At 54.6% G+C, this 26,185-nt stretch overlaps 1 protein-coding gene across 5 annotated transcripts; it reads right to left on the reverse strand.

Annotated features, from left to right (window-relative positions):
• Positions 1 to 2,021: 2,021 nt before the first annotated feature.
• BCAP31 (B cell receptor associated protein 31) lies at positions 2,022 to 26,046 on the reverse strand. 5 transcript variants are annotated; one of them, XM_054676758.2, is made up of 8 exons: positions 25,926 to 26,046; positions 24,745 to 24,891; positions 22,470 to 22,570; positions 17,052 to 17,199; positions 5,475 to 5,610; positions 4,465 to 4,588; positions 3,539 to 3,639; positions 2,022 to 2,500 (listed from the first exon to the last, which is right to left on the reverse strand). In XM_054676758.2, the coding sequence occupies exons 2-8, from the start codon at positions 24,834 to 24,836 to the stop codon at positions 2,462 to 2,464; spliced, it is 741 nt and encodes a 246-aa protein (XP_054532733.1). In that variant the 5' UTR covers positions 24,837 to 24,891; positions 25,926 to 26,046; the 3' UTR covers positions 2,022 to 2,461. The 5 variants fall into 5 exon arrangements, with proteins under 5 accessions (XP_054532733.1, XP_054532735.1, XP_054532732.1 ...); XM_054676760.2 differs by having other exon boundaries at positions 25,853 to 26,003; XM_054676757.2 differs by having other exon boundaries at positions 25,795 to 25,939.
• Between the last annotated feature and the right edge of the window lie 139 nt (positions 26,047 to 26,185).

The following is a 26,185-nucleotide window of genomic DNA, read 5'->3' on the forward strand; positions in this document are numbered from 1 at the left end:
TCCCACCCTAGCTCAGCCAGGGGCTCTGGAGCCTGTCCTGCAGTCCCTGGCCCCCATCTCTTCAGCAACCGCTGTTTCCAGTTTTCTTTTTCTCCCTGAGAAGCCTGTCCTCTCACCATGCCTGCGCCTTCAAGAACCCCGCCTGCTGGCAGCTCCCAGATCTCCGGCCTGGCCCTCCTTAGCTGCAAAGGTGCTTCCCAACATCAGCAAGACCTCTCCCCAGGGTGCCCCAGGCCCTCACACAGCCCCTGTCCCCAACCGACTCCAACTGTCCTGCAGCGCACAGTCACCCTCAGGACCCCTGAGCTCAGGCCAACTGCTTTATACACTGTCAGCCAGGTCTCTGCCTGGATGACAATCACCCTCTGCTAATTGTTCTCCGCACCTCCAGGCCAAATGCCCTCCAAGCCACCTCATGCACCACAATGACACTAAACACACAGAAAAAAGACATTGAAAAAAGGCAACTTCACAGAGGCCTGTCACTTAAAGAGGGTCCTGAAATAGAGACACCATTTCCTCAGGACTTAGCTCCTGCATCAGGGGTTAGGACACAGAGATCAACAAGCAGCAGGCTTTGCCCTCAAGCAGCTCACAGTCTAGTGGAAGATGGGTGAGAAAACAGATCAGGACGCCCACGGGTGCAGATGCCCTGGAACAGAAGCTGATCCAGGAAGGCGCAAGCCTGCAGGCCGCCCTCCAGTCTAGGCTGGGCAAGCGCCTCAATTTTCATCTCTAAGAGCCTGTGCCCACACCCCCTGCCCCGTTGTTGTTCCATCACTCCACTAGAAAGGGCGCTCCAGAAGCTGGCCTCGTGCAGCTTTCTGTCTGCTGCTGGCCTAGGCAGAACAGCAGAAGAAGCCATCAGGGCTGGTGAGGGAAGCACCCGTTTGGACTTTAGCCTTTCAAAGCTCAGAGAAGGGTGAGCTCAGGGAGGTCCAAGGTAGCTGAGAGCACTTCCTGGAAAAGTGGGATCAGCCTTCGGCCTTGGCACAGCAACCAGAGGGTATCGCCCACGTGTGCCCTACTCCCTCAGACACCACCTCTCAGACCGCCTGGAAAGGGACAGAACTCGTCATGAGGCGGCTGTGCTCTGAGCACAAGGGAAGGGCGACAGGATGCTAGAGAAGGGAACCACTGGCCTGGGCCCGGACAGGGCAGGCAGAAGCGAGCATGCACAGCAGGCCGTCAGCTACCCTGCCAGCATCAACATCCTTCAGGGGTCCCCCCAGTTCCAGGAGACACACCTCTAACCTGCTCCCCTGACCCTTCCGCCCAGTCCTCATGCAGACACCAGGCATGGCAGAGGCCCTGCAGGGTGGGAGCACTGTGCTGCGGGTGGGGGCTGCCTTCCTCATGTGCTACTGGAGAGTAGCACAGTGCGGGGGCCTGGGCACTGGCGCCAGGCAGGAAGCCCCGGTTCTGGCCTGGCTTGCTGTGGGCCTGGAAGACACAGCTCTGAGGGAGCCACGGGAGGGACACCCTGGAGCCAGCACAGCGCTCTGGTGGCAGGCACACACCCAGCACGTTCTCAGGGCCAAGGGCCCCAGCCCATTCCCAGCCCCTTTCTGCCTAGCTCTGCCCTGGGCCAGCTCCAGGTCACTGCCAAGGACAAGTCTCCTCTCCCAGCTGGCATTAGTCAGAGGTCATCCTGCAAACCTTCGGGGGGGGTGGGGCGGGGAGTGACTAGTGGCGTTCTGCCACGTTCTGTCTGTCCCAAATGTGACGAACAGGAACCCAGAGAAGGCAAGCGAGTTCTCTACCCGGAAGCCCCGCCGGTTTACTGAGCCTCCCAAGCTGCCCACACCCAGGGAGGCAGACAGGACACACACTCGGTGGGTGGCCCTGAAGCGAGGCCTGGCCCAGCCCGGGGAGCAGGAGGACAGAGAGGGCATGGCCTTCGAGAACAGGTGTGAGCCTGGCCTTCAGTGGGGGAAACAGGTTGAAGGGCTGTGGCCGCTTGGGGGCTCCAGGCAGGAGAGAAAGCCCTCCCCACAGCTGCAGTCACACACCGCACCACGTACACACCATGACAACTTTTATTGCCCTCAAGAGAAACTCCAGTCCACCTGCTCCACCCACCCTCCTGCGGGACCAAAGAAAACACCCAGAGGGCAAAAGAAAAAGGGGCTCAAACCAACAGGAAGTCAGCCCCACCGCAAGCCGGACTACAACTAACTCGTGCTCTCCACGCTCAGGCGTGGAAGCCAAGGCTGTGCCAGGCCTGGCCAGGCCAAGCAGGATGACAGCAAACGCATTCTGAACGTGTAGCAATCAGGTCCCCTGTAATGTGCTTGGAGAGTGTGGACAAGGGCCGAGATGACGAGCTATGAGCTGTGGAAGGGAATGGGGGAAGCAGAAGGGCACAAACAGAAGTACTGGAGGGAGAGGCCGGGCTCTCAGGAAGCAGCAGGCACGTGCCGGGTGGAAGCCAGCTGCAGGCAGGGGAGGAAGGAGGCCCTTACTCTTCCTTCTTGTCCATGGGACCATCTACTGCAGCCTGGAAAGGGACAGAAATCCCACAGCAGTAGGTTGGCCAGGTCCACTCCTCCCCTGCCACCTCCAGCCCCATGCCCCAGAGGTCCACCTCGGTTCCCCTCTCTCCTAACAACAGCTATTCAAGTGAACAAGGGGCCCCCTCCCCAGCTGCACCCAAAGGCCTGCCAGGGCGGGAGCGTCAGCCCTGGCCCACGCTCTAGGGAAAGCCCTGGACCTAACGCCAGCCAGGGAGGACTGCCAGGACCTCACTGGGGGCTGAGTCCTGGCTGCAGGGAACAGCAAGGCATCCAGTCCCCTTCAAGACCTGATCAGACCCTTCCCAACTCTGCACACCTTTGACAGGTGCCCTCGAAGCCCAAGTCCCATCTACCAAGCCTGCCCCATACAGAGGGCATGGGTGCCCCCTTTGAGGCTGGACCCTTCCTCCCCACCTGCTGTGGTGCCCAAACTTGGGCCACCAAGCACTGAGGCCAGCTGTCCAAAGTTAGGAGTATTTATGTCGCCCTCACTCCCAACGTCAAGACCGCCTGGGCTTCCAGATGCGGCCTGGTGCACCCAAGCTAGTCTGAGGACTCAGATCAGGCCTAGGGCAGCAGGTGATGGCCACAACTAGCGCCTGCTAGGGAAGGTGCCTTTTTGACACCTTGTGCCCTCACTTGCCCAGGGATCTTTGCCCTACGTCACTCCCCAGCACCCTAGGAAAGAAGGCCAGCAGTGGGTCCCAGAGTTTCACCTGCTTCTTTGTTCTTGACCGGGCCCCAAACCATGGCTGCGCCTGAGCACGAAGGTAGGAAGGCTCAGAGCCTAGTGAGCCAGTGCCACTCCTGAGGGCCGCCTCGGCAAGTGCCTACATCTGCTGCCAGGCCACCCCCCTCCTGCCCGGTGAAGGGTCCCACTCAGTAGGGCAGAGGTGGCCAGGGGGAGTGGTGGAGAGGGCAGCCGGCCCCTGGGCCCCTGGAAGGTTCCCTCCGCACCCACAGGGGCTGCCTCATCCTGCTCTGCTCTCCTGCCCTGGGCGCAGCAATACGGGAGGGCTGACCTGCAGCTTTGCGTGCTCCTCCAGCAAGCGGTCGTACTCCTTGGTGAGGCCCTCAGACTGCTTCCGCATGGCCAGAACCTGGTTTTCAGCTTTCTCTAGTTCTTGAAATGATGTAAATGACCAAGAAAACAGAAATGAAAAGACAGGAATTAGGGGGAAAAAACCCGACTGCTACAGACACCAGAAACTGGCCCAAATCTATCTCAAACGAGGTTATACAGGAGCCTACTTCTCAAAATAAAGCCCCTCTGCTTTTGCAGGCCCCCAAAGTAGAGGGAAAGGGCTGACAAAAAAGCTCAAGATAAAGCAAAAGAAACAGAGGCCATCCCCCAGTCCCTTTAATGGAGAGGAACTCTAGTGGCTCTGGGCAAGGGTAACCTCCAGGGAGGCTGAGAGTGGGAGACAGGGAGCAAGATCCCAGCCTGCAAGCGAGACCCAATGACAACCACGCCTTGCACACAGCAGCAGCAGGCGAGGCCTGTGGTATTGGGGGAAAACGCCCCAGACTTAAGTCTATGCGTGGGAGACCAAAGACAGGCAGGCCGCTTGGGAGCCGCCCACTCCCCTCCTGAACGCCACTCCCACACTCCCCTCATTCTCAGCCCCCAGGCATGCTGGGGCTACCGTGCCACACTCTGGACGGGAAAGCCCCAGCATGCACTGCTCTAGTGCAGGGCAATCGAGGCCCACCAACTGCAGCCTGGTTCTTCCTGAGCCCCATTCAAACCACTTAGCCTCACTGGCCTGCCGGCTAAGCATGGCTGCATTGGGGTTGGAGGCGCAGGGTGCTATTGGTTTGTTTTCAGCCAGCCCTCGAGCGTGCGTGCAAGGCTTGTTACTAATACTTTGGCACAAAATGGGCAGCAGCGGGCAGAGGAGGCTCCTCTGGACTTCCCTGCGGGAAAGGACACGAGGTCGAGCCTCACTTTGCTTAGTGCTGGCCAGCTCGTCCTTTAGCTTCTGCAGGTCAGCCTTCAGGCTCCTGTTCTCTTCCTCCAACTTCACCTCAGCATTCCCGACATCCAACTTGCCTCCGTCAACAGCAGCTCCCTGGGAAAAGTGCCAAAGGCCAGGGTTACTCAGGAGGTAGGGAGGGAGAGGTTCCAGCCCCATCCTCCCCACCGAGCTGCGGTTCCTCAAGCTGCCCTGGCCACAAGCCCCTTCGGAAATGTCAACGCGGAACCGAGCCACCACTTGCTCCCAGCTCCTAGGCAAAGGCCAGGGCGTGGCTGCCCGCCGAGGGAAAGAGAAGCGCCAGCGGGGCCACCTGCTGCAGCTCGCCGGGCACGCCTTGCCTGCCCTGGCCCCTGGCCCTGCCTCCTTTCCGAGCAGCAGGGCTCAGCAGCTCCATGGTGCTCACCAACCCCTCCGCAGATGGCGGTGCCTCGTGCTCCCCACACGGTGCCGCTCACTGCAGTTAGGAGCCCCCAGTCGCCTTGGCCAGCTCTATCGCACCTCTGCATCCACATCCCTCCGAGCTTGCCTTGCAGCTCACCTCCTGACGGGACGTCTAAGACTGGCCAACTACCCCACCCCCACCTCCTCTCCAGCACTGAGGGATGCCACAGACCCCGAGTTCCAGAGGGGGTGCGGCAATCTTGCAGGGAACAAGGGCCTAGCTGAGGGCCTTCGGATCACAGCAGAGGGCCTGGCTCACTGAGGGGCCATTTTTCTCAGGGAAGGGTCTGACTGGAAGCAGTGGATGGAAACGAGAGCAGCAACACCCTCCTCCTCACCCGGACCCTCACACACAGACGCCTCCAGCAGGCATACTCTCCCCACTGAGGACTTCCCCTCTGCGCCTCCACCCAACTCTGGCTTTTCAGGCACATTTCCCAGTGTGACAGGCTAGCAGTGGCCACTGAGGCCCTAAAGAATGTGGCTCCCACAGCGTAACACCAGGATGCCCCATGGTGGGTCGGGAAGCTGGGCTCACCTTCTTGAGCTGGTCATTCTCCTCCATGTACTTCTTGGCCGCCTCACTAGCACTCTCCGCCTGCTTTTTAAAGGCTTCATTGGAGGCCAGCAGCGTGGCCTGCTGCGAGATGAGAGTCACCAGGCGTCTAAGCAGGCTGCAATTATTTACAAAAAGAAGGGAGAAGTGAGAAAAAGAGCATGAAGGGCTGGCAGGAGCACCTCCTGGTTGCTCCCACTCCACACCTAGCTCCAGCCTGGACCTGCCCTCTTGCCAAGGCAGCCGAGCGAGAAGCCGCCAACCTGGTGCTGGCAGCGTGAGGGAAAAGGTGGGGCCCAGGAGCCGTCCTCTGCCGCTGTGCCCAACGGCCACCCTCAGCTCTCAGAGGGGCTGGAAGCAGGAGCCTGGGGGGCTGGGAAGAGCCTCGCTACAGCATGAGGTCCCAGAACGCGGCACTTTCCGGGTCGGGGCCTAGACGTGCCAGATAAGCCACAGCACCACCTTCCTCCCTGCGAGGCTGGGCTTGCCTTGGTAAGGTAACGAGAGAAGCTAATCAATCCGAGCACTTCCAACACGCCAGGCCGCATCCTCACATCTACCTGATGAGGAAGTTACTATCACTGCCCCAGCTTATAGAAGAGGAAACTGAAGTTCAGCAGCGTAAATCAATGTACCCAAGGCCAAAAACCAGAAATGGACATGGCTGGAATTCCAAATTATGTCTGCCTGACTCCAGAACCTGAGCTCGGAACCACTCTACTCTCTAAACTAACAGGGAAGGGCTCCCAGGTCCCAGCGTAAGATAGAACTCTCTTCTCTGGCCAGCCTCCTTCCCAACCCGTCATGCAGGCTGCGCTGGAAGACATCTGTTATGTAACAGCACCCCGAATGAGGTCTTCTTGGGCTGGAGGGTGTAGAGGAATCAGGACACAGGCACACGCTGCCTATCTGAAGCAGCCAGGAGAGACAGGCAAACAGGTGGCAGCTGGAGGCAGATGCTAGTCCCCAAACAGAGATTGGAATGGCCACTTCATTTCCCTTGGTTCACCCTTGCCCCGAGATGTTAGCTGGCAGGAAGAGAGGAGGGAAGGACTCGTTCAAACAGTCAAAACAAGGCAGGGGTTCCTTTCTCACACACCTCAGAAGGCAAGGGTCACACAGGGCCTGGGGGAAGGAAGAGACAAATCTGCTTAGTCCAGAGTGCTTCAACAACAGCTTACTCAGAAGAGTCGAAGTGGCCTCCTGCCCCAGCCAGGCCTTCACACTTCACAGCCTCTGCTCATGGCCAGGGGCAGCCCGGAAGGGCTGGAGAAAGTAGAGAGCAGACAAGGTGAGCTACCTCCCTGGCCCAAGCCATGGCTCTCCAGGGCCTCGGCAGAGCCCCTTTTCAGATGTACTCAGGACAGAAAGTACCCACCCGGGCCAGGAGACACCCCTGAGGTTCCTGGTTTGGGGAGAGGCTCCCAGGGGCCCCTGGCAGCACCAGGAGAGCCAGGCCATTGATTCCTGGCAGAGAAGGAGAGTTTCCAGTGACATGTGCTTTCTAAAATTAGCAGCCCAGGACCTCGTGGCCTAGGGCTCAGGTTTCCCTGCCTCAGCCCCCAGCTGCCCACCAGCCTGCCCCCCACTGGGCTACAGCCTGAAGGTGGAGGAAGCTACTGAGCGCCCTAGGAGCCAGAGAGAAACAACGCATCTGACTCACATCGGCATGGCCAGAAGTCAATGGAGAGGCCTAGAAAGAAAGGCAAGTCTGACTAAGACCCAGCCCCCCGGCAAGGAGCTGCCCAGCCCCAGAGCGGATCCCAGTGATGTAGAAAGAGGAAGAGGACCGCTCCTCCCAGCTGGAATTGAGGGGTGGGGGTCATGCCACCTGGTGGTAGAGAGAGGACCAAGCAAGACTGAAGGCTATACTCCCCGCCACCAGGCCAGGCAAGTGGCTGCTGGTGAGTGCCCATGGCTGTCACCCCAGTACCCAGGGAGATAGCTAACACAAATGCTTCCGCAGCAGTGCAGCAGAGGCCCAGCTCTTTTCGGACCATCCCAGGCCTTTCCCGGCTACTGAGAACCAGGGCTTCCAAGATAGGCCAGGGCATACACAAAGTCCAGCGCAAGATCCACGCCATGTGTGTCCGAAAGCCCGTCCCTGCTCAGCCCCAGCCCAGGCCTTCAGTTCCCAGCCTTGAGACAGTCTGGGGCTCCCCTCTGCCAGGCCCCGGTTCCCCTTCCTCTTGCCAACCCTCACAGGCGCTCCCCACCCCCACAGCACCCCGGGCATACTCCTCCCACTGCACCCCCAGCCCGATAGTTCTTTTTCACACCTTCTAGGTCCTCTCTCTTCCTGCTGGATGACCCGGGATCATTCTCCCCCCAGGAACCTCACCTTCAACTGCCTCCTTCCTGGAGTCACCCTGCCCAAGCCCCTGGTCTTTTCCCTCACATATATTCCTCAACCTAGGCTGGCCAAGGCCTGCCCTTCCAAGCCAGCAGCAGGGCCACCAGTAGCCTCCTAACCGCCCAGGCCGGCGATCACCCTGAACTCCTCGCTCTGCTGCTAAGTTACCCTCCTGAGGTCCCCTCGCAACACCCTCCTCCCACTGTTATTCTGCTCCCTCTGGGGTCTGCACTCTTCAGCTGACACCCTATACCTTCCTCCCAGCCACTCTTATCCCTGAAAGGGTTTTCTCTGTGGCCCAGACTCATACCTAACCTCCTGCTAAACATTGGCTCCTGGATGTCCCCAGAGACATTCTAGACTCAGCTTGTCCAAAACGGGCCTTCCCTTGTCCTGCCTGACCTGACCACCTCGTGTAGCCCCTGCTGTAGTGGTGGGCAGGCAAACCGCCTTAGACTCAGCCCTCTTGGCCCCCTAGCCCAAGCCACAACCCAGCGCTTTCCATGTCAACTGCAAACATGCCCACCATCATCCCCACTGCTGGCACCTCCTCCCTATCTGCTGCCATACGGCTTTCCCATCCACCTCCCAGAGCAAGGCAAATCCGACCACGTCAGCCCTCTGCTTAAGCCACCTGCTGCCAGCACGCATGCCCTCAGTGAGCTCTCCTCCTCCACTAACCACGTGGCCCCCTGCTCTAGTAACACCTAACCCCTCACCATTCCTGGAACACGCCTGGCTCTGTGTGGCAGTTCTCCAGGCCGGAATGTCCTCTCAACCCAGCTCAATCCTCACCTCCCCCCAGAAACCCTTTTGGATCTCCCACCCCATCAGAGGGACGCCTTCTGGGGGCTCCTGCAGCAGCCCCCAAGGCACCCGCATGTAACTACCTCATTCTCTGTTCTCTGCATGGCTGCCATCCGTTTATATGGCTGCCCTACCAGGCTATGAAGGTCTTTAGGCTGGGCACTGTGCCTTCATCTCTGCACTCCCATACCTGGCACACTGAAAAGGGGTCTTCCGCCCACTCCAGCAAGTATAGCTAAAAAAAAAAAAGGGGGGGGGGCGGGGCTGGGCTTCCAGATGACTGGATCCCACTCCCAGGAGAGGAAATGCTCCCTGACAGGTGAGGGGACAGATTTGAGGCTGCACGTAAGGCTGGACAGAATCTCCCTGGGCCTAGACTGCACCTGTGTTCACCTGGGAGCCTGGCACCAAGAGGGGCAGAGGCAGACACAGAGCTGCTCAGTCTAGCAACAGAGGAGACAGAAGACAGGAGTGGGAAGGCGCCGTCTCAGACCCGTTCTGATGGGCAAGCCAGGCTCATGGCTGCAGGGGGAAAAAACATTCACTGCCGTGACCTGAAGGCACAACCCAGAGCTCCAGCCTCTGCATCCTCACACCCTCAACCCCCACCCAGGGCCCAAGCAATGCAGACCAGGTCCTCTCTGATCACTGGCATTTTTCAGCCTGGGAGCCAGCCTTCTGGAACATTTTCCCGCTCCCTCACACTGGGTCACTCAGGCACGTTAACGTGCGCTTGTCTGTTCCCTTGTAGCTTCCCAGGCCCCCAGGACAGGGCACGAACATGGCCTTTAGCTTCTGCCTCTGCTGGATCTACCAAGTAGTCTTACCCGAATCACTGTTCTTAGCTATTCATTTCCAGAAAACAGGAAAGAACCTAAGAGCCAAAGGCAACTCCTACAGATACAGGGTGGTCACCAATAGAATGGCCTGGGGTCCAAAAAAAGGCCAGTGAACGAAACTTAACAGAATCCAGATGTGGCCTTGGCAGACACATGGCAGCCCCAAATGCCTCAATCTGACTGGGCTTTCTTGATAGAATGTTGTTGGACACTGAGCAGGGCTATCGTGCTTTTATAAAAGGTTGAGTAAACCAGAGAAGGCAGGAGAAACAGAACCTCTCCACAGACTAGAGAAACAGGGCCAACCATATCAAATGGAGAGAGCCATGGCTCATAAGCACTTTTCAGCAGCCCTGTCTTCCCCCATGAGCAAGGGGAAGAGGACACGGGCTTAATAGGAAATGGAGAAGGAGCAAGTCCCGACCAAAAGATTCCATGCTGTGGCCACCCCTGGCCCACCCTGCTGACGGGTTTCAGGCGAGTCAAGTCATTCAACCCCCAGCCCCTGCATACACATGGTGTTCACATAAGCTCACTCCTCTGCTCCCAGCCGGCAGAAAGCCGGTGTCCCAGCGCCACCTGCTGACTTTCCAGGCCTACCGCAGGGTGGCCAGTGGACTCTGGGTGAACACGCCCCAGCTGTGGAAGAAAAAAATGAGGCAGCGCCCAGGCAAGGAAGCAAGTCAGGTGACGCCTCAGGAAGGCTTCAGTGAAGAAGAATGACTAACACCAGGGCTTCCACTGCCCTCAGCGACTCTTACCCACCAGTCTGGAATCAGGAAAACAGGTTACAACTGGGAGAGTCACCTAGAGCAGACCCGAGAAGGCTGCCCCAAAGGGCTGCCCCAAGTCCATTTTGGTACAGCTGCGTGGCCTTCCCTGTAGCCTCCCAGCACACAGACGCTGGAGAAGACGGGAAGAGGAGGGCTAGAGCTGGGGGAAATGGAGGCTGTTTCAAATGAGAACATGACTTGTGGCAGCTCCAGCCCACGACCCAGATGGAGCTCGCCCATCCTGAGGACAGTGCAGTAAGCGCAGGGCAAAGGGGCAGGTGTGGGTCTGGCCTGTCCTCCCTTCTTCTTGAGAACAAGTGACACAGACCAGCTGGGTTTCTGGGGTTTTGCTGTGTATCTTTTTTAAAACCAGCTATCTGAGGGGTTTGGGGTAAGCTGGAGGGTAGAGAGCAACCGACTGAGGTAAGACAACTTAGGCAAAGGTAGTCTGTGATTAGATGACTCAACCTAAAAAAGAAGAAAAAGCAGCTCAGCAGAGAAGCACGGGCAGCTCCATCTGGGCTAATGGCAGCGATGGGATTCTATCCTGGAGGGGTAAAGAGGAAACAAAAGATGCCTGTGGATCAAGTTCAGGTCAGCAAAAATTCAGGGGGCTTCCACACAAACAGGGGCCTTCCTGCGACTGGCTGCTAACCAGCACTTTGGGCCTAACCTTGACCGTCATTTAAGCTGAGTAAGGCAGAGAAGGCAGTGCAGGTCCTCTGAACACACAAACCCCAGCCCAGAGGGAGCTGCTGTCCCCAACACACTCCAAGACTCAAGAGGGCCTCTCGCTAGCTGTGCCCCCGAAGTGCAAGGTTGGCAGGAAGGGAACAGGAGCGACTGCCGGAGTCTTCCACAAGCGGAAACCAGTGGCTCATCCAGTGTGGTCCCCTGGAGGTGGCCCCAATGGATCCGTCTTCACAAACTGTCATAGCTCCTAAGACCTGAAAAGCTGGGCTTCTTGGCTAAAAAGCCCGACAAGTTCAACCCAGGCACGCACCTAAAGCTGTCGCCGTCAGCCCGGGACAGCCCAGTCAGTCACCAAAGGTTTCAGCACCCTTCATATGTGCCAGGCCCTTGGCACTGAGCTGAACAGTCTAAAGGGGAAGAGCCCAGGTTTTCCACGACGGGCAACCCTGCCAAGTGCCACGCCTTAGAGCTGCGTGTGCAGGCTGCCCTGGGACCCGAGGACAGCGCTATGGGTCAGCCGGGAACATGGTGTGGGCCCCTCGGAACAGGCTCCACAGGGAAGCCTCGGAGATTCACGAAGAGGAGGTGCCGGCTGGGCCGGCAGCTGGAGGGGGTGTTCCGCACAGAGGTCCCCAAAATGCTCAGAGAATCGAGTTGGGGGAGAGCATGTGTTACGTGAGGCTCTCCCATGAGACCCACATGACTGCTTCATGACGGGGAGGCCGAAGCAGAGACTGTGGGGGAGCCGCGTCCTGGAGGATCCATGTGATAGCGAGCCACTGGAAGTGGGGTGCACAGGCCAAAGGGGGGAAGGCAGGTGGCAGGGAGCCCGCTTGGTCTATACGGGATGGTGGTGGCCCCACCACAGCAGTGGTCCCAAGGGTTGTGAGAGAGAGGCTTAGGAGGTGACATCTACAGGCTGTTTCATGGGTGGAGTCCAGCTCTGCAGGCTGAAGACTTCTGGAGGTTGGCTACTTGACAACGTGAAAGCGCCTCACCCTGCTGGGCCACACACAGAGAAATGGCCACGATGGTTGGGCAGTCACATGGGACAAGAAGAAAGGGCAGAGCAGCCCCAGGCTTCTGGGTCAAGTGACAGGACTGAGACAGTAGTGGCAGAGGCAGGACAAAAGCTCAGAAGGCTTTGGCTGGGAAGCTGGGACTCTCCCACTGCTATCCCAGGCAGCAGCAGCAGACTATGGGGGGCCAAGGGTACAGACTTGATTCTAGGTGTGATGTTTCCCTTCAGGCCAGGCCCCCTTTCCCAATTACAAAGGCTACTCGGGAGCTCTCAGGCTAACCTCCTATGTGTTCTGAGCCCAGTCCCGCTGAAAACTAGTGCCAAGCACCAGGCTTTCTCCAGAATGTGCTCCCCTCCTTGGCCACTAACCTGCTCACATCCTCCTTCTTGATCTTGCTTCCCTCTTCCTTCTGCTCCCCGATCTTCTATCGCTCTGCTGGAGGCTGGAATCCATCCTGCCAGCACATTCCCTTTGCCCTGGCCTCAATGCCTCTGTGAAGCCAGCAACCCAAGCTCGACTGCCCGGAAGCACCCTATCCTGCTCATCTGCAAGGCCTCCCCTGCTCAACCCTGCTCTCCCTGTCCCCTCCTTTCCTTGCTGTCCCCAGGCCTGACCAGAAGTCCCACTCTGCAACCAGCCCTCACACCTAGCACGATAGTGTTACTCCATGGGCAGCCAGAGCTCCCTTTCCAGCAGGGGGCTGCGTCCTCGCATTCCGCAAGTCCAGAGCAGAACCAAGATCATCTCAGACTCCCAGAGACTGGAAAAGCCTGCTGATTCAACTCCACCTGGGCCTCTCAGCTCTGTCCCCTCCACCCCACTTCTACTACCACTGCCCCAGTTCAGGTTCCCAGCAAGTCTCACTGACAACCTCCAACTTGGTCTCCCCACTTCAGGCTCTCCTGCTCCACTCCATCCCATACACCCTTGCAAAATGTTAATCCACACAGGTGACTGCATCCCAGCAGTACTGGAATACCCACTAGGCAGGCTCTCTACCACTCAGAAAAGTTGCATACGAAGTCTGGAACCCTTAACTCCTAACCATCTAACCTGCTCGGGCCATGAGTACCTGCTCGCGCCATGAGTACCTGCTCGCGTTCAAGAACTGAGCCTCTCAGTGGGACATAAAGAACATGGAAAGAAAGAGGGGTGGGTGTGGTGGCTCATGCCTGTATTCCCAGCACTTTGGGAGGCCGAGGTGGGCAGATCACATGAGGCCAGGAGTCAGAGACGACCAGCCTGGCCAACAGGGCAAAACCGTCTCTACTAAAAATACAAAAATTAGCCAGGCGTGGTGGCATGTGCCTGTAGTCCCAGCTACTTGGGAGGCTGAGGCATGAGAACTGCTTGAACCCAGGAGGAGGAGGCTGCAGTAAGCCAAGATTGTGCCACTGCACTCCGGCCTCAGCGACACGGAGAGACTCTGTCTCAAAAAAAAAAAAAAAAAAAAAAGAAAGAAAAAGAAAAAGAAAAAAATCAACAACAACAAAAAAGAAAGAGACAGATAATAGGAGTGGCATGGGTGCTCCAAGAGGATCAGGAGGCCCAAAGAAAGCTGACTAGCTGAGGCCACTGTTTATGACATCAGAAACAGAGCTGCAGGCTCGACGTCCACCAATGAGGAATTGGGTAGACACTAAAGAACACTCAAGAACGCTGGAGAGGCCAGGCACAGTGGCTCATGCCTGTAATCCTAGCACTTTGGGAGGATGAAGTGGGAGGATTTCTTGAGCCCAGCAGTTTGAGATCAGCTTGGGCAACAGAGCAAGACTCTGTCTCTACAAAAAATTAAAAAATTAGCAGGACGTGGTGGCACATGCCTATAGTCCCAGCTACTCGGGAGGCTGAGGCAAAAGGGCAGGGCTGCAGTGAGCCATGATCACACCAATGCACTCCAGCCTGGGTGATGGAGCGAGACCTTGTCTCAAAATAAATAAATAAATAAATAAATAAATAAATAAATAAATATGCTGGAAACAGGTCAGTTGTCCCAGAAAAACGTTCATGATAAACTGAGTAGAACACTCAAGTCACCAAGGGGCATTTAAAGCATGTGGTGCTTAAAAGCCCCGTGGTTAACTTTTTTTAAACACGGGAATGTTTTTAAAAAGCATGTGGAGGCTGGGCGTGGTGGCTCAGCTGCCGCACCCTCCCGTGTTCCCATCCAGTAGCCTGATCCAAAAAAGCCATGAGGTTGGTCTTGCGTGACTTCTTAGAAAAGGAAACGGTGATCCCAGAGATCAGTGTGGATTCACCAGTTGCCCATAAGCGATCCAGTTAATCATTTCTGGAATTTTGCCAGAAATATATACTCCTTGCTAGTCTAAGAGTTAAATCTAAGATGGTGGCTGTGACCCTAGAGGAACTTGGCTTTCTGTGTGATGCTCTTGTCCAGCCTTACGGCCACACAGCCCATTTGCAGCTTGCAGGAAACACTTAAAAAACAAAGCAGGCCGGGCGCGATGGCTCACGCCTGTGATCCCAGCACTTTGGGAGGCTGAGGCAGGCGGATCACCTGAGCTCAGGAGTTTGAGACCAGCCTGGCCAACATGGTGAAACCCCGTCACTACTAAAAATACAAAAAATTAGCAGGGCATGGTGGCGGGCGCCTGTAGTCCCAGCTACTTGGGAGGCTGAGACAGGAGAATGGCGTGAACCCGGGAGACAGAGCTTGCAGTGAGCCGAGATCGAGCCACTGCACTCCTGCCTGGGCGACAGAGTGAGACTCTGTCTCAAAAAAAAGAGTGAGCCCCCTAAGGCTTCTATGTGTATGTGTGGATAGAGCCAATCCACATGGCAGCCACTCATGTGGGTTAGGACCACACCTAACTACACTGTTCTGCCAGCACCTTCCCCACACTTCGGCATCTGGTCCTTAAGAACAGACTCAGACTGGCAAGCATCATGCTAAAAATCCATCTACACTCCATCTATAGAAGGCTGACAGAACTTCTCCAGGAATTCACAGCAGTCACCAATGATCCCGCTCTTCTTTTCCAAAAGCATACAAGCTATTCTTTCTAGAGCATGGCTGGAGATCAAAGTCAACCCTCCCCAGGTCAATTCCTCATCTACATTCTCCTCCCTTTGCAAATTGGGATGTTTGCCAGGCTGCAGTCTGCCAGTATCTCTCCCACTCTGCAAATCCTCAAGCATCGGTGGCAATGCCTTCTGCAGATGATCTCAACAGCTTCTGGACATAATCTCATCAAGTACATCCTTTAGGGATGCTACTCTTGCCCACCTGTAATTTCCATTTTCTCATCCTAGTGTTTCCTTTGCCCTTGACCACCTACCCTCCATCTCCTTCCTTACACAGACATATGAAAGGGACTGCCTTCTCCTCACTTCTCCATGTCTTTTATGATTCAGAGCTCCCGGCAGGTTTTCACCTTCCCGATACTATTCTTTTTTTTTTTTTTTTTTTTTTTTTTTTTTTGAGATGTCGCCCAGGCTGGAGTGCAGTGGTGTGATCTCGGCTCACTGCAACCTCTGCCTCCCAGGTTCAAGCAATTCTCCTGCCTTAGCCTCCCGAGTAGCTGGCACTACAGGCACCTACCACCAAGCCCAGCTAATTTTTTTGTATTGTTAGTAGAGACTGGGTGTCACCATGTTGGCCAGGCTGGTCTCGAACTCCTGACCTCAGGTGATCCACCTGCCTCGGCCTCCCAAAGTGCTGGGATTACAGGCGTAAGTCACCGCACCCAGCCCACCTCTCCCCCATACCATTCTTAAAGATGCTTTTCTGGTAGATGGCCTAGTTTCCTCTCTTTCCCTCCTCAATGTGGTCTTTTTTCCTCATTTTGCTGACTGTCACACTCAGAATTCTGGGTTTGAGACTCAGTCTTTCAGATCTGCTTCCCTTTCAGCCTCAGACCACAAGATAATACTTGTTTGGAACTTCCTGAAAAATTTAGGGTATGTGTCTGACTCCTCCCAGCCTTCCTGACTTTCCTAAGTTTGAAGATAGCAAGCTTGTAGATCAAATCTGTGATCAAACCCATTATCTTGAAAAAAATGTGTTTGCCTTTTCTAGCTCCACCCCTCTTTCCAACTTGGTCACAGAGAGTACCAGATCATCTAAACGACAGACTTTAAGACAAGTAGTCATCGTAGCACCTAGTAAAGCAGGACACACCAGGTGACTAGAGAGCAAGAATCTCCTAGGCATGGAGATTCTTGAGTCTCGGGGCACAAAACCAAGTGGGGAATAACTGTCCATGAGCCTGAGAATCACTTGGTGCTATGGTCTGAGTGCCCTTCAAACTTCATGTGTTGGAATTTAATCCTCGCTGCCGTAGCATTAAGAGGTGGGGTCTTTTGAGAAGTGATTAAGTGATGAGAGCTCCGCCCTCAAAGCAAGCGCCTTTCCAATGCCTTCATACATGGTCTGAGCTCCCATCCACCTCCCAGCCAGGCCCTGCTGATCAGAACGGCTATGTGAAGCAGGAGGCAGCAAACAGGGCCCCAGGCTCAAATAGGCACTTCGTAGTGGTCTAGTTTTGCCCGACTAGTTACCCTTAGCCTTGATTAAGGTACTTAGTTTTACCAAAAAAATCATCAGAAATACTCTGGCTGCCATGGAACGTAACATGTCCTCATTACGAGTTTCACGTGGGGAAGGCCCTGAGGTGAGGAGAGGCCCAGCCTCTTCGTGCCACTTTTACCTGCTGTCCCTAGGTCAGCACTCCGGACACAAAGAGTCCCCCATTCAATCGCTCCCTTGTGAGCTGGACTCTGAAGGTCCTCTCCCAGAGGAGGGCAAGGCCTTACCGTTACATCTCACTCTCCATGCAAACAGACCGTGAGATAGTCATCTGTTTGCTTGAGAGTATGTGGTGTGTGAGGGTCTTCTGATATTTCAGGCAGCCCTCTCCTACTCTCCACGCTGCCTCTGGAGGTCAGGAGAAAACTATGTGGCTTCCCTAACACAGACAGGGCTTTGGGATCCAGGCCACAGACTGAGGAGGAATCAAAGTCACAGGGGGAGACTGAGCCCACTGAGCTCGGTGTCCGTGGCTAGCCCAAGGCTCCTTTCACAGCACCTGCCCCCTCAACCCCCCACTCACAAGGACAGCAGCAAGGAAAAGCCAGCAATGTAGAGATTCCTCTGGGCACGGAAAAGCTTCATGTGGAAGTGCTCCATGGCCCCGGGATTGTTCTGGAGGTTCACCTTTTCCGTCACATCATCATACTTCCGAATTTCGCGCACGGCATCTGTGGTGGAGCAGAGAGGAGACACAGGCATTTAGCGGACACTAGGGCAAGATAAGGCCATACCAGGCAGACAGGCGGCATGAGACAGGTCAGACTCACTTCCCTCAAATCCGCCTCCCCAGTTCTTCCCACTTCTACGCACACACACCCCTCATGGGATGCTGTTATCAGAAGCTCCCACCCTCAGGCCAGGTGCAGTGGCTCACGCCTATAATCTCAGCACTTTGGGAGGCAGAGGCGGGCAGATCACCTGAGGTCAGGAGTTCGAGACAAGCCTGGCCAACATGGCAAAACCCCATCTCTACTAAAAATACCAAAAAAAAACTTAGCCCGGTGTGGTGGTGGGCGCCTGTAATCCCAGCTACTCGGGAGGCTGAGGCAAAAGAATCATTTGAACCCGGGAGGCGGAGGTTGCAGTGAGCCGAAATTGAGCCACTGCACTCCAGCCCGGGGGACAAGAGCGAAACTCCATCTCAAAAAAAAAAAAAAAAAAGGAAGCTCCCACCCTCAGACCCACTCCTTCCTCCAGCTTTTCAATCCCTGGCCCCATTCTACACAGGCCCCAGGCTTGCTCTGCAGTTCACGATGCTAACCAAGCCTAAAGAGTTTCTGGAAATGGGGGTGGCTTCCTTTTCCCATGGTACCCTCAACCGCATCTTGTTCTGTTCATCTCAAGTTGGCCCATAGCCCCCCAACCCCCACAATGATAAGTTGAACCTGGAGATGGAAATGCCTGCTCCGGGGACCTAAGATGCTTAAGAGTCAAGACCCAGGCCAGATGTGGTGGCTCACGCCTGTAATCCCAACACTTTGGGAGGCCAAGGCAGGAAGACTGCTTGAGGCCAAGAGTTCAAGACCAGCCTGGGCAACACAGGGAGACTCTCTCTCAACAAAAAAAAAAAAAAAAAAAAAAAATTTTAAATAGCTGGGCATGGTGCTGCACACCTGTAGTCCCAACTACTCGGGAGGCTGAGACAGGAAGATCGCTTGAGCCCAACAGGTCAAGGCTGCTGTGAGTTACGATCACACCACTGCATTCCAGCCTGGGCGACAGAGCAAGACTCTGTCTCGAAAAAGCCAAAACAAAACAAGCAAACCAACAAAAAAATAGGAGTCAAGACCTGCAGGATACCAGCTAGGAGTCAAGGGTTTCATTTCAAAGCTTTACAATGGGTTTTATTATCTATAATGTTTTATTCTGATTACGAAAGGAATTCACACTCATCGAAAGTTCAAACACACCCAAAATGTAGAAACGGAAAGGATCCCATAACATAATCACATCTAGCAGTATATACAATAAAAATGTGGTCACCTCATCTAAAGTCATTTTTAGTCACATTACACTGTTACCTGCTTCGTAATAGACATCCATCTCTGAAATTCTCTTTAAACACATTTTTTGGGTCCATCTCTCCCAAAGTAGACTACAAACTTCCTAAGAGCAGAAATCTTTTATACTATATTCCCAGGGCCTGGGATAGCTCTGGGTGCAGAGTGGGCACTGAAATAATTGCTGAGTCAGTGAGCAGCCTCTGCTCCTGAAAGAGCCGCTGTTAGACATATAGAGCTCCAGTTAGCAATATATTTACAACTGTCTCTACTTGCTGAGTCAGTGAGCGGCCTCTGCTCCTGAAAGAGCTGCTGCTAGACATATAGAGCTCCAGTTAAATATATATTTATATTTGTCTCTAATGTAGAAATTGAGCCACGCCAAACCTACTGCTTTTCCCCATGCATCCTGAGACATCGTTTTAAGTCAATACACTAAGATGTACCCAAAGAATGCTCTTAATAGACTCCCATATGAGAGGAGCAAGGTATCACTGTATGGGTATCGAGGTTCTTTTTGTATGGTGGGTTACAGGGTCTCACTCTGTCACCCAGGCTTGAGTGCAGTGGCACCATCCCAGCTCACTGCAACCTCCACCTCTCAGCCTCCCCAGTAACTGGGACCACAAGTGTGTGCTACCACACTCAGTTAATTTTTTCTTTTTCTATTTTTGGTAGAGACGGGGTTTCGCCATGTTGCCCAGGCTAGTTTCAAACTCCTGAGCGCAAGCAACTGCCTCAGCCTCACAAAGTGTGGGGATTACAGGCGTGAGTCAGGGCACTGGCCTCATTGGGTTCTTAATTTCCAGTTTTAGGCTGCTTAGTTTTTATGTTGATCTTGCATTATAAAAATCTGCCCATCCCTCAGCACCACGAAGCGAGTACTCTCAAACGCTGTTAGCGGGGTAAAAACAGCACACCTGTATAAAATGCAAAATGTTCATACCCTCGGGTTCAACAATTCACCTCTGAAATTATCCCACAGAAGTATTTGCATAAATTTGCAATGATTCGAAGATGCCTATAAAGAATGGATTACGGCACAACCACATGAGAGAATACTACATGATCTTTAAGAAGAATGAGATTGCTATAAAAAGATGTTGGCCGGACACAGTGGCTCATGCCTGTAATTTCAGCACTTTGGGAGGCCGAGGTGGGCGGATCACTTGAGGCCAGGAGTTCAAGACCAGCCTGGCCAACACGGTAAAACCTCGTCTCTACTAAAAATACAAAAAATTAGCCGGGCATGGTGGCGGGCGCCTGTAATCTGCAGCTACTCGGAAGCTGAGGCAGGGGAAATCGCTTGAACCTGGGAGGCGGAGGTTGCAGTGAGCCAAGATGGCGCCACTGCACTGCAGTCTGGGCAACAAAGTGAGATTCCATCTCAAAAAAAAAAAAAGATGTCTAACGTGCAGCAAGTAGAAAAAGCACAATCCAAAGTATTGGCTGGGCTCTGCTATGGACAGCAGTCTCATCTCAGAGCTGTGCTACCAGCTCAGGCGTGGAATGCTCCTCCTGCCATGTCCCAGCAGGAATGTGGAAAGAAACATAAATACTTTGTGTGTATGATCCCACCGCTGTAGACATTTTATTAAAGATGTCAGCATACAAAACCCCTCTGGAAATGCACAACAAAATACTCATGATGGTTACCTGTGGGACATGGGATTATGGGGAGTTTAACTTTCTAAATTCAACTTTTGAATTTTTAAAAATAATTACCCATTATTTTTGTAATCAGAAAAACAAGATAAACATGTTTCCTTACACTGTCACCTGCATCCAGGAATCCCACCATCCTAAGGACCACCTTGGCCAATGACCAAGAGTGGGGATGGGGGACTGAGCAATACTAACCCAAGTCCCACAGTAGAAACCAGCCCTCCCTGTCTCGGGCCTCAGCCCAGGTGGGAAGATCCTGCACCCTCAGCAACTCCATCCTCCAGGAGGATCTGCTCAACCCTCCCCACCCCCAAGCAAGGCCACAGCTCTAGCTAGTTATGCCTGTTACCCTTCACTAGTACCTGTGACTAACACTTCTGTTTGAAGAAGGCTCTGCAGATCTTTCTAGATTATGCTTCTTAACATGGGAGTAGGAAGCAGCCAGTCATCATGGCCATATGTCCCCCTAGAACTTCCAAGCAGTTCCCCGATCCCAAAAAAGAATGAAGGCTTTGTCAACTACTGGATTCCGCAAAGGATCTCTCCAGCCCACTCAGCTGCTCTAGGAAAGAAACATACTCCTTCTGGTTTGGGGAAGGGGCAAGACCCTGAGGGAATCATCCTCAGCATGGTCCCTCCCTTCCCCAGTTATTACCCCCACCCCAGACCCAAAAGCCAAAACACACATGCTCAGTTCAAAAACTCAGTGGCCTGGGGATGACACATATATTACCTACCTACTCCTGGCTTGGAGGCTGCTCAGGGCGAGAACCCTGGTTAGAAAGAGCTACTACCTCTTGGGGCCTTGCCAAGTATTTCAAGAACACTGAGGTGCTCAGGCAGCTGGCACCTACCCTATGTGGTTGGAAGCTGTCAGGTAACACTTGGCCTGTTCAGAGGCAGTCCAGCCTGAACATATCCTATCAGGCTCTGAGACATCAGGAAGGAGAAATGCCTAATGCTGAAGCTGGTGGGTGAGGCTTTGCACATTCCCCTGAACCACAGCCCCCCACCCGCTCAGTGTTTCTGCTGGGACTCGGTGGGAGGAGTGTTCCACGCCTAGGCAGGCACCACAGCTCTGAGACAAGAGTGGTGTCCACAGCAGAGCCAAGCCAATACTTTGGAGCCCAAACAGGGGGACATATCGATCACTTACCACAGCAAAACAACAAACATCTACCAGTCAGACAAGAGCTTTATTGATTCTTGTCTCCAGATGGTCACCCTACCACCTCATTGCAAAATGTCTGCCTTTCATCTTAACACCACCTGGCCTGGCCTTATCCCAGAGCCTGCTTGCCCTTGGACCAGTTTATCTTTCAAGCACCTGCTAGTGTACACCTCAATGTCAGAGTTTACAGAACTACAGAGCTGGAACGACCTGGGAAAACCTCAAGTCTAGCCCAGATGCAGAGAGGTCTAGGATCTCTCCCCAAGATATGCTGCCACACACCTCTGTGTTCTCCTCCTACTACTACAGGGAATGGCAGGACTTCACTGTGTGCTTGGTTGCTCAGTCCCCCATTAGAGGCCCTGCTCCAGGCAATTCTGCTGTTTAAGTGACTGGTGAGCAGCACTACTCAGACCAAGGTCACAGGCCAGTTAGCTTCTCTTGGCTTCAGTTCTAGAGTGACCTGAGGAGCAGCCTCAGAAACCTTAGGCGTCCCTTCTTCCAAGGTCTTGAAAAAAAGCAATGTAAGGTGGCCGTCATAAGCTGCATACAAACTGCTTGGTATAAGCCCACGCCCACTGCTAGAGGGGCCTCTTTTTTTTTTTTTTTTTTTGAGATGGAGTCCCCTTTTGTTGCCCAGGCTGGAGTGCAATGGTGCGATTTAGGCTCACCGCAACCTCTGCCTCGTGGGTTCAAGCAATTCTCCTGCCTCAGTCTCCCAAGTAGCTGGGATTACAGGTGCCCGCCACCACGCCCAGCTAATTTTGTATTTTTCGTAGAGATGGGGTTTCACCACGTTGGCCAGGCTGATCTCGAACTCCTCATCTCAGGTGATCCACCGACCTCAGCCTCCCAAAGTGCTGGGATTACAGGCATGAGCCACCATGTACGGCCTAGAGGGGCCTCAAAGTGAAGAACCGACTAGCGGTCAGCAGCATGGGCAAAGGGAGCCTCTTCCCTCCCTCAAGAGAAAGACACAGCATTTCATTGGTCTGTCTCCTAGCAGCCAAAACTGGATGCTACACATCAAAAGTGGCAAAGGGTTTTGCAGCACAGACCAGGGTCTAGGTCAGGTAGCTGCCCTCAGCTATAGCTCACTCACCGATGACCAACAGCACAAGGATGACAATGAGAACCACAAAGAAGGTGTTGCCATAGGACACTAACAACTCCACCAGCCGGGACTTGAAAATCTTCTGCCATCTGTGAAGAAGACAAAAAGGACAGGAGTTGAAGAGAAAGCACACACACGAGCTCTAGGGCCCTGAGCAAAATGGAAATCCAGCTTTGTACTCTTCTCCAATGGCCGAATAGCCCATGCAAAGTCAGCCTCAGTGGCTTGCAATTCTCTAATTTGCATCCGTTCAAGACTATTGGAAAAAAGGCCAGGTGCAATGGCTCACACCTGTAATCCCAGCACTTTGGGAGACCAAGGTGGGTGGATCACTTGAGGTCAGGAGTGCAAGACCAAACTGGCCAACATGGCGAAACCCTGTCTCTACTAAAAGTACAAAAATTAGCCAGGCGTGGTGGTGGGCACCTGTAATCCCAGCTACTCAGGAGGGTGAGGCAGGAGAATCACTTGAACCTGGGAGGCGGAAGTTGCAGTGAGCCGAGATCGCGCCACTGCACTCCAGCCTGGGTGACAGAGCGAGACCCTGTCTCAAAAAAAAAAAAAAAAAGATGCTGGTCCACGTATAGATCGAAATGTCTGGAAAACTAATCTTTTTTTTTTTTTTGAGACAGAGTCTTGCTCTGTTGCCCAGGCTGGAGTGCAGAGGTGTAAGCCACCGCGCCCAGCCTGGAAAACTAATCTTAAACGTGGGCAGTTGGCTGGGCGCAGTGGCTCACGTCTGTAAACCCAGCACTTTGGGAGGCTGAGATGGGCAGATCACCTGAGGTCAGAAGTTCAAGACCGGCCTGGCCAACATGGTGAACTCCCATCTCTACTAAAAATATATATATATAAAAAAATTAGCTGGGCATGTTGGCAGGCACCTGTAGTCCCAGCTACTCGTGAGGCTGAGGCAGGAGAATTGCTTGAACCCGGGAGGTGGAGGCTGCTGTCAGCCGAGACCATACCACTGCACTCCAGCCTGGGTGACAGAGCAAGACTCTGTCTCAAAATAAAAACAAAAACAAACAAAAAAACCACAACAACAAAAAGAAAACATACTGGTAGTCTCTGAAAAGGGAAACTTACTTTTCATTGTACTCCCCTTTGTAATATTCAAATGTTTGCCCCATACACATTATTTCTTTAAACTGTCTTTCCACATGATAAACCTTGGTTTGTCTATATCTCCCCACCCTGTTATGATGAGATGGACCCCAGACCTCACATGATTTCCATCCACAAATGCTTTGGGATGCAGCTCTAAGAAGAGACTTCAGAAGTGTTTACATATTGTTCAAATCAACAAGAAGCCCTCGTCATCAGGGCTAGAGTTGAATATGCCAATCACTGAAGGCAATGATATTTGTTTGAATCCGGACCCAACAAGGTACCGATTTGGCATTCGGTAGATAAACGTCTTAAATCCAGCTTATTCTGGAAGCTCCCCCTTCCCTCTCCCTCTTTCATTTGCTTTTCCAGTTTCCTTTGTGTAGAAATCAGATTGTCTGTCCTCTAAAGCTTCCCAGATTAAAGCTCCCCGGGGCCCTCTATCTCTGCATGTCTTGTCAACTGTACGAAGGTGTGGTTTTCTGCAAGAATCCTCCTCAGACAGCACTGCATACTTTCTATGGTATCACATCAAAGATAATTTTTCACGAAAAAACGGCTTTTAAAAATACCTGTGGAGATTTGGCCTTATTTGTAATATCGTAATTTAAATAGGGATGTGTTCAGGTATTATACATAATTAAAATTAATCTCCAATTCACTTTTAACAAGTCCTCTGTTCATTAAAAGGGAATATGGCTTCATCCTCCACAGGCTGAGTAATGTTCATGCAGCCACTGCGCAATACCAGTGAGACTAGTTAGGAGGACAAGAGTCACCAAATCAGCAACAACGTGACCCAGTGGTGCAAGTCTTCCGAATCCCACGCTACCATCCCAGCACCCCGTGGACCAAGAGTGGGTGGGAGGGCATCATTTCCAGAACTGTAACATAGATCTTCCTGCCTCTCGGGGGCATTCTGAAGACCAGAAGGCAGGGGACACAGGAAAAGGAACTGAGCAAGTCATGACGAAGCAGAACCCTGGGAAGGGTTGGCAATAACAAACACAACCCCTGCCACCCCCACCCCAGACAGGTTCTACCTGTTCCATCAGGTCCCAATTCCAGGGTCCACCAGCTGCACACACCAGTCCCAGGGCTAGGGCACAGGCACCCTCCTGCCTAACTCGCCTGCTTGCTCCATAGGCCATACCTTTTAGGAGAAATGAAGGGAATGCAGAGAAGCAACACAACAAAGACCTCCGCATAGAGGAAGGTGGCAACTGCAGTCCACTGCAGACTCATCCTGTTGCTAGAAGGTTTCCCACAGGAAGATGTGAGCTTGTTTCCTGGCAGGGCACTAAAGGTACAGGACTTGTAAGCGCTGGGCAGCCAAGAACATCCAGTTCAGTTACCCTGCGAGGCTGGGGCCGCCACTCTCCACCCTGACCCCCTGCACTTTGCTTCAGAGTCTCTGATGCGCTGGCGGAAGCAGGGCTCCACTCGGCAGGGCCTCTTGGCCAGCAGCGTTCACAGGCCCCACAAACTTCCGTTCGCTGGTCAATTACCTGCCCCCTCCAGCACGTGTGTCAACACGTCCAGAGCGGCCTCTCCCGACGATCCCTGCCCCAGGAAGCCCGAGATTTCCGACGCCTGTTTAACTGAAAGGCGTTCTTCGGGAAGAGCAGTGCCAGGGCACCAAGAGGAGGACGCCTCGGCACCCATCGGGCGCTCCCTTCCCCGCCAGGCAGAACTCAGCCGCAGAGGCGGGCGCTCTGCGGGCCCAAATCCCCGCTACCAGGCAGGCCCAAGGCCGCACCTAGTCCAAGCGCTGCCGACGCCCCCGCCGCCCACCGTCCCCACGGCGCCCGCGGAGAGAAACCGGCACCTCCCTCGAGGATCCAGCGGCCTTCCGCCCGGGGCCGCTTCGCCTCCGGTGGGCTGGAGGCCCGCAAGAGCGACTCCTAGAGGGCAGGATTCGGGACCAAGCGCAAAGGCAGGTCTCGACCAAGCACCTCAAGGCCCCATACGGAGAAAGTTCTAGACGCAGTATCCTCAGAAGCCAGGGGTCCTTAGAGTAGCCCTCGCGGGCCCCAGCGCCCACCCAGAGCGAGGGGCCCCCGACTTGGCCCCGGCCTGGCACACCGTCCCGGAGGCCCATCCCGGCCGCTCCTCCAGGTGGGGCTTCACCGCCCCCCGCCCCGCCCCCGAGACCAGCTTCTAGAGGCGCCGCCCGGTTTCCCCTCGCCCCTGCCTCTCACACCCAGGTAGGCTGCGGGCCCCGAGATTCCCCGGCCCCCGGGCCTCCCCGCGCCGCTCGCCTCTCTCCCTCGTCGATGGGCCGGGGAGCCTCCGCGGTCCCGGAGCCCAGCCCGGCGCGCGGAGCCCGCTCACCGAGTTTCCCACAGTCAGCGTGCAGGCCCCGCCGCAGCAACCGAACTCTCCCACAGCAGCCCCGGCCCCGCCCCTCATACCGCGGCCGGAAACCGGAAGCGCCCGCCGGGCACCGCCCACCAGCCCTCGCGAGGCCCCGGAGGCTCCGCCCATCTCCGCTTCCCACCCCGCCCCGGAGCGGAGGGCCGGCGCTCCGAGCGCGAGAGGAAGAGGCGCCTCGGGCTCCGGGCGCGCAGGGCGGGGTGGAGCGAGCACGCGGG

Source organism: Pan troglodytes, chromosome X, assembly GCF_028858775.2.
Source record: "Pan troglodytes isolate AG18354 chromosome X, NHGRI_mPanTro3-v2.0_pri, whole genome shotgun sequence".
Lineage (NCBI taxonomy): Eukaryota > Metazoa > Chordata > Mammalia > Primates > Hominidae > Pan > Pan troglodytes.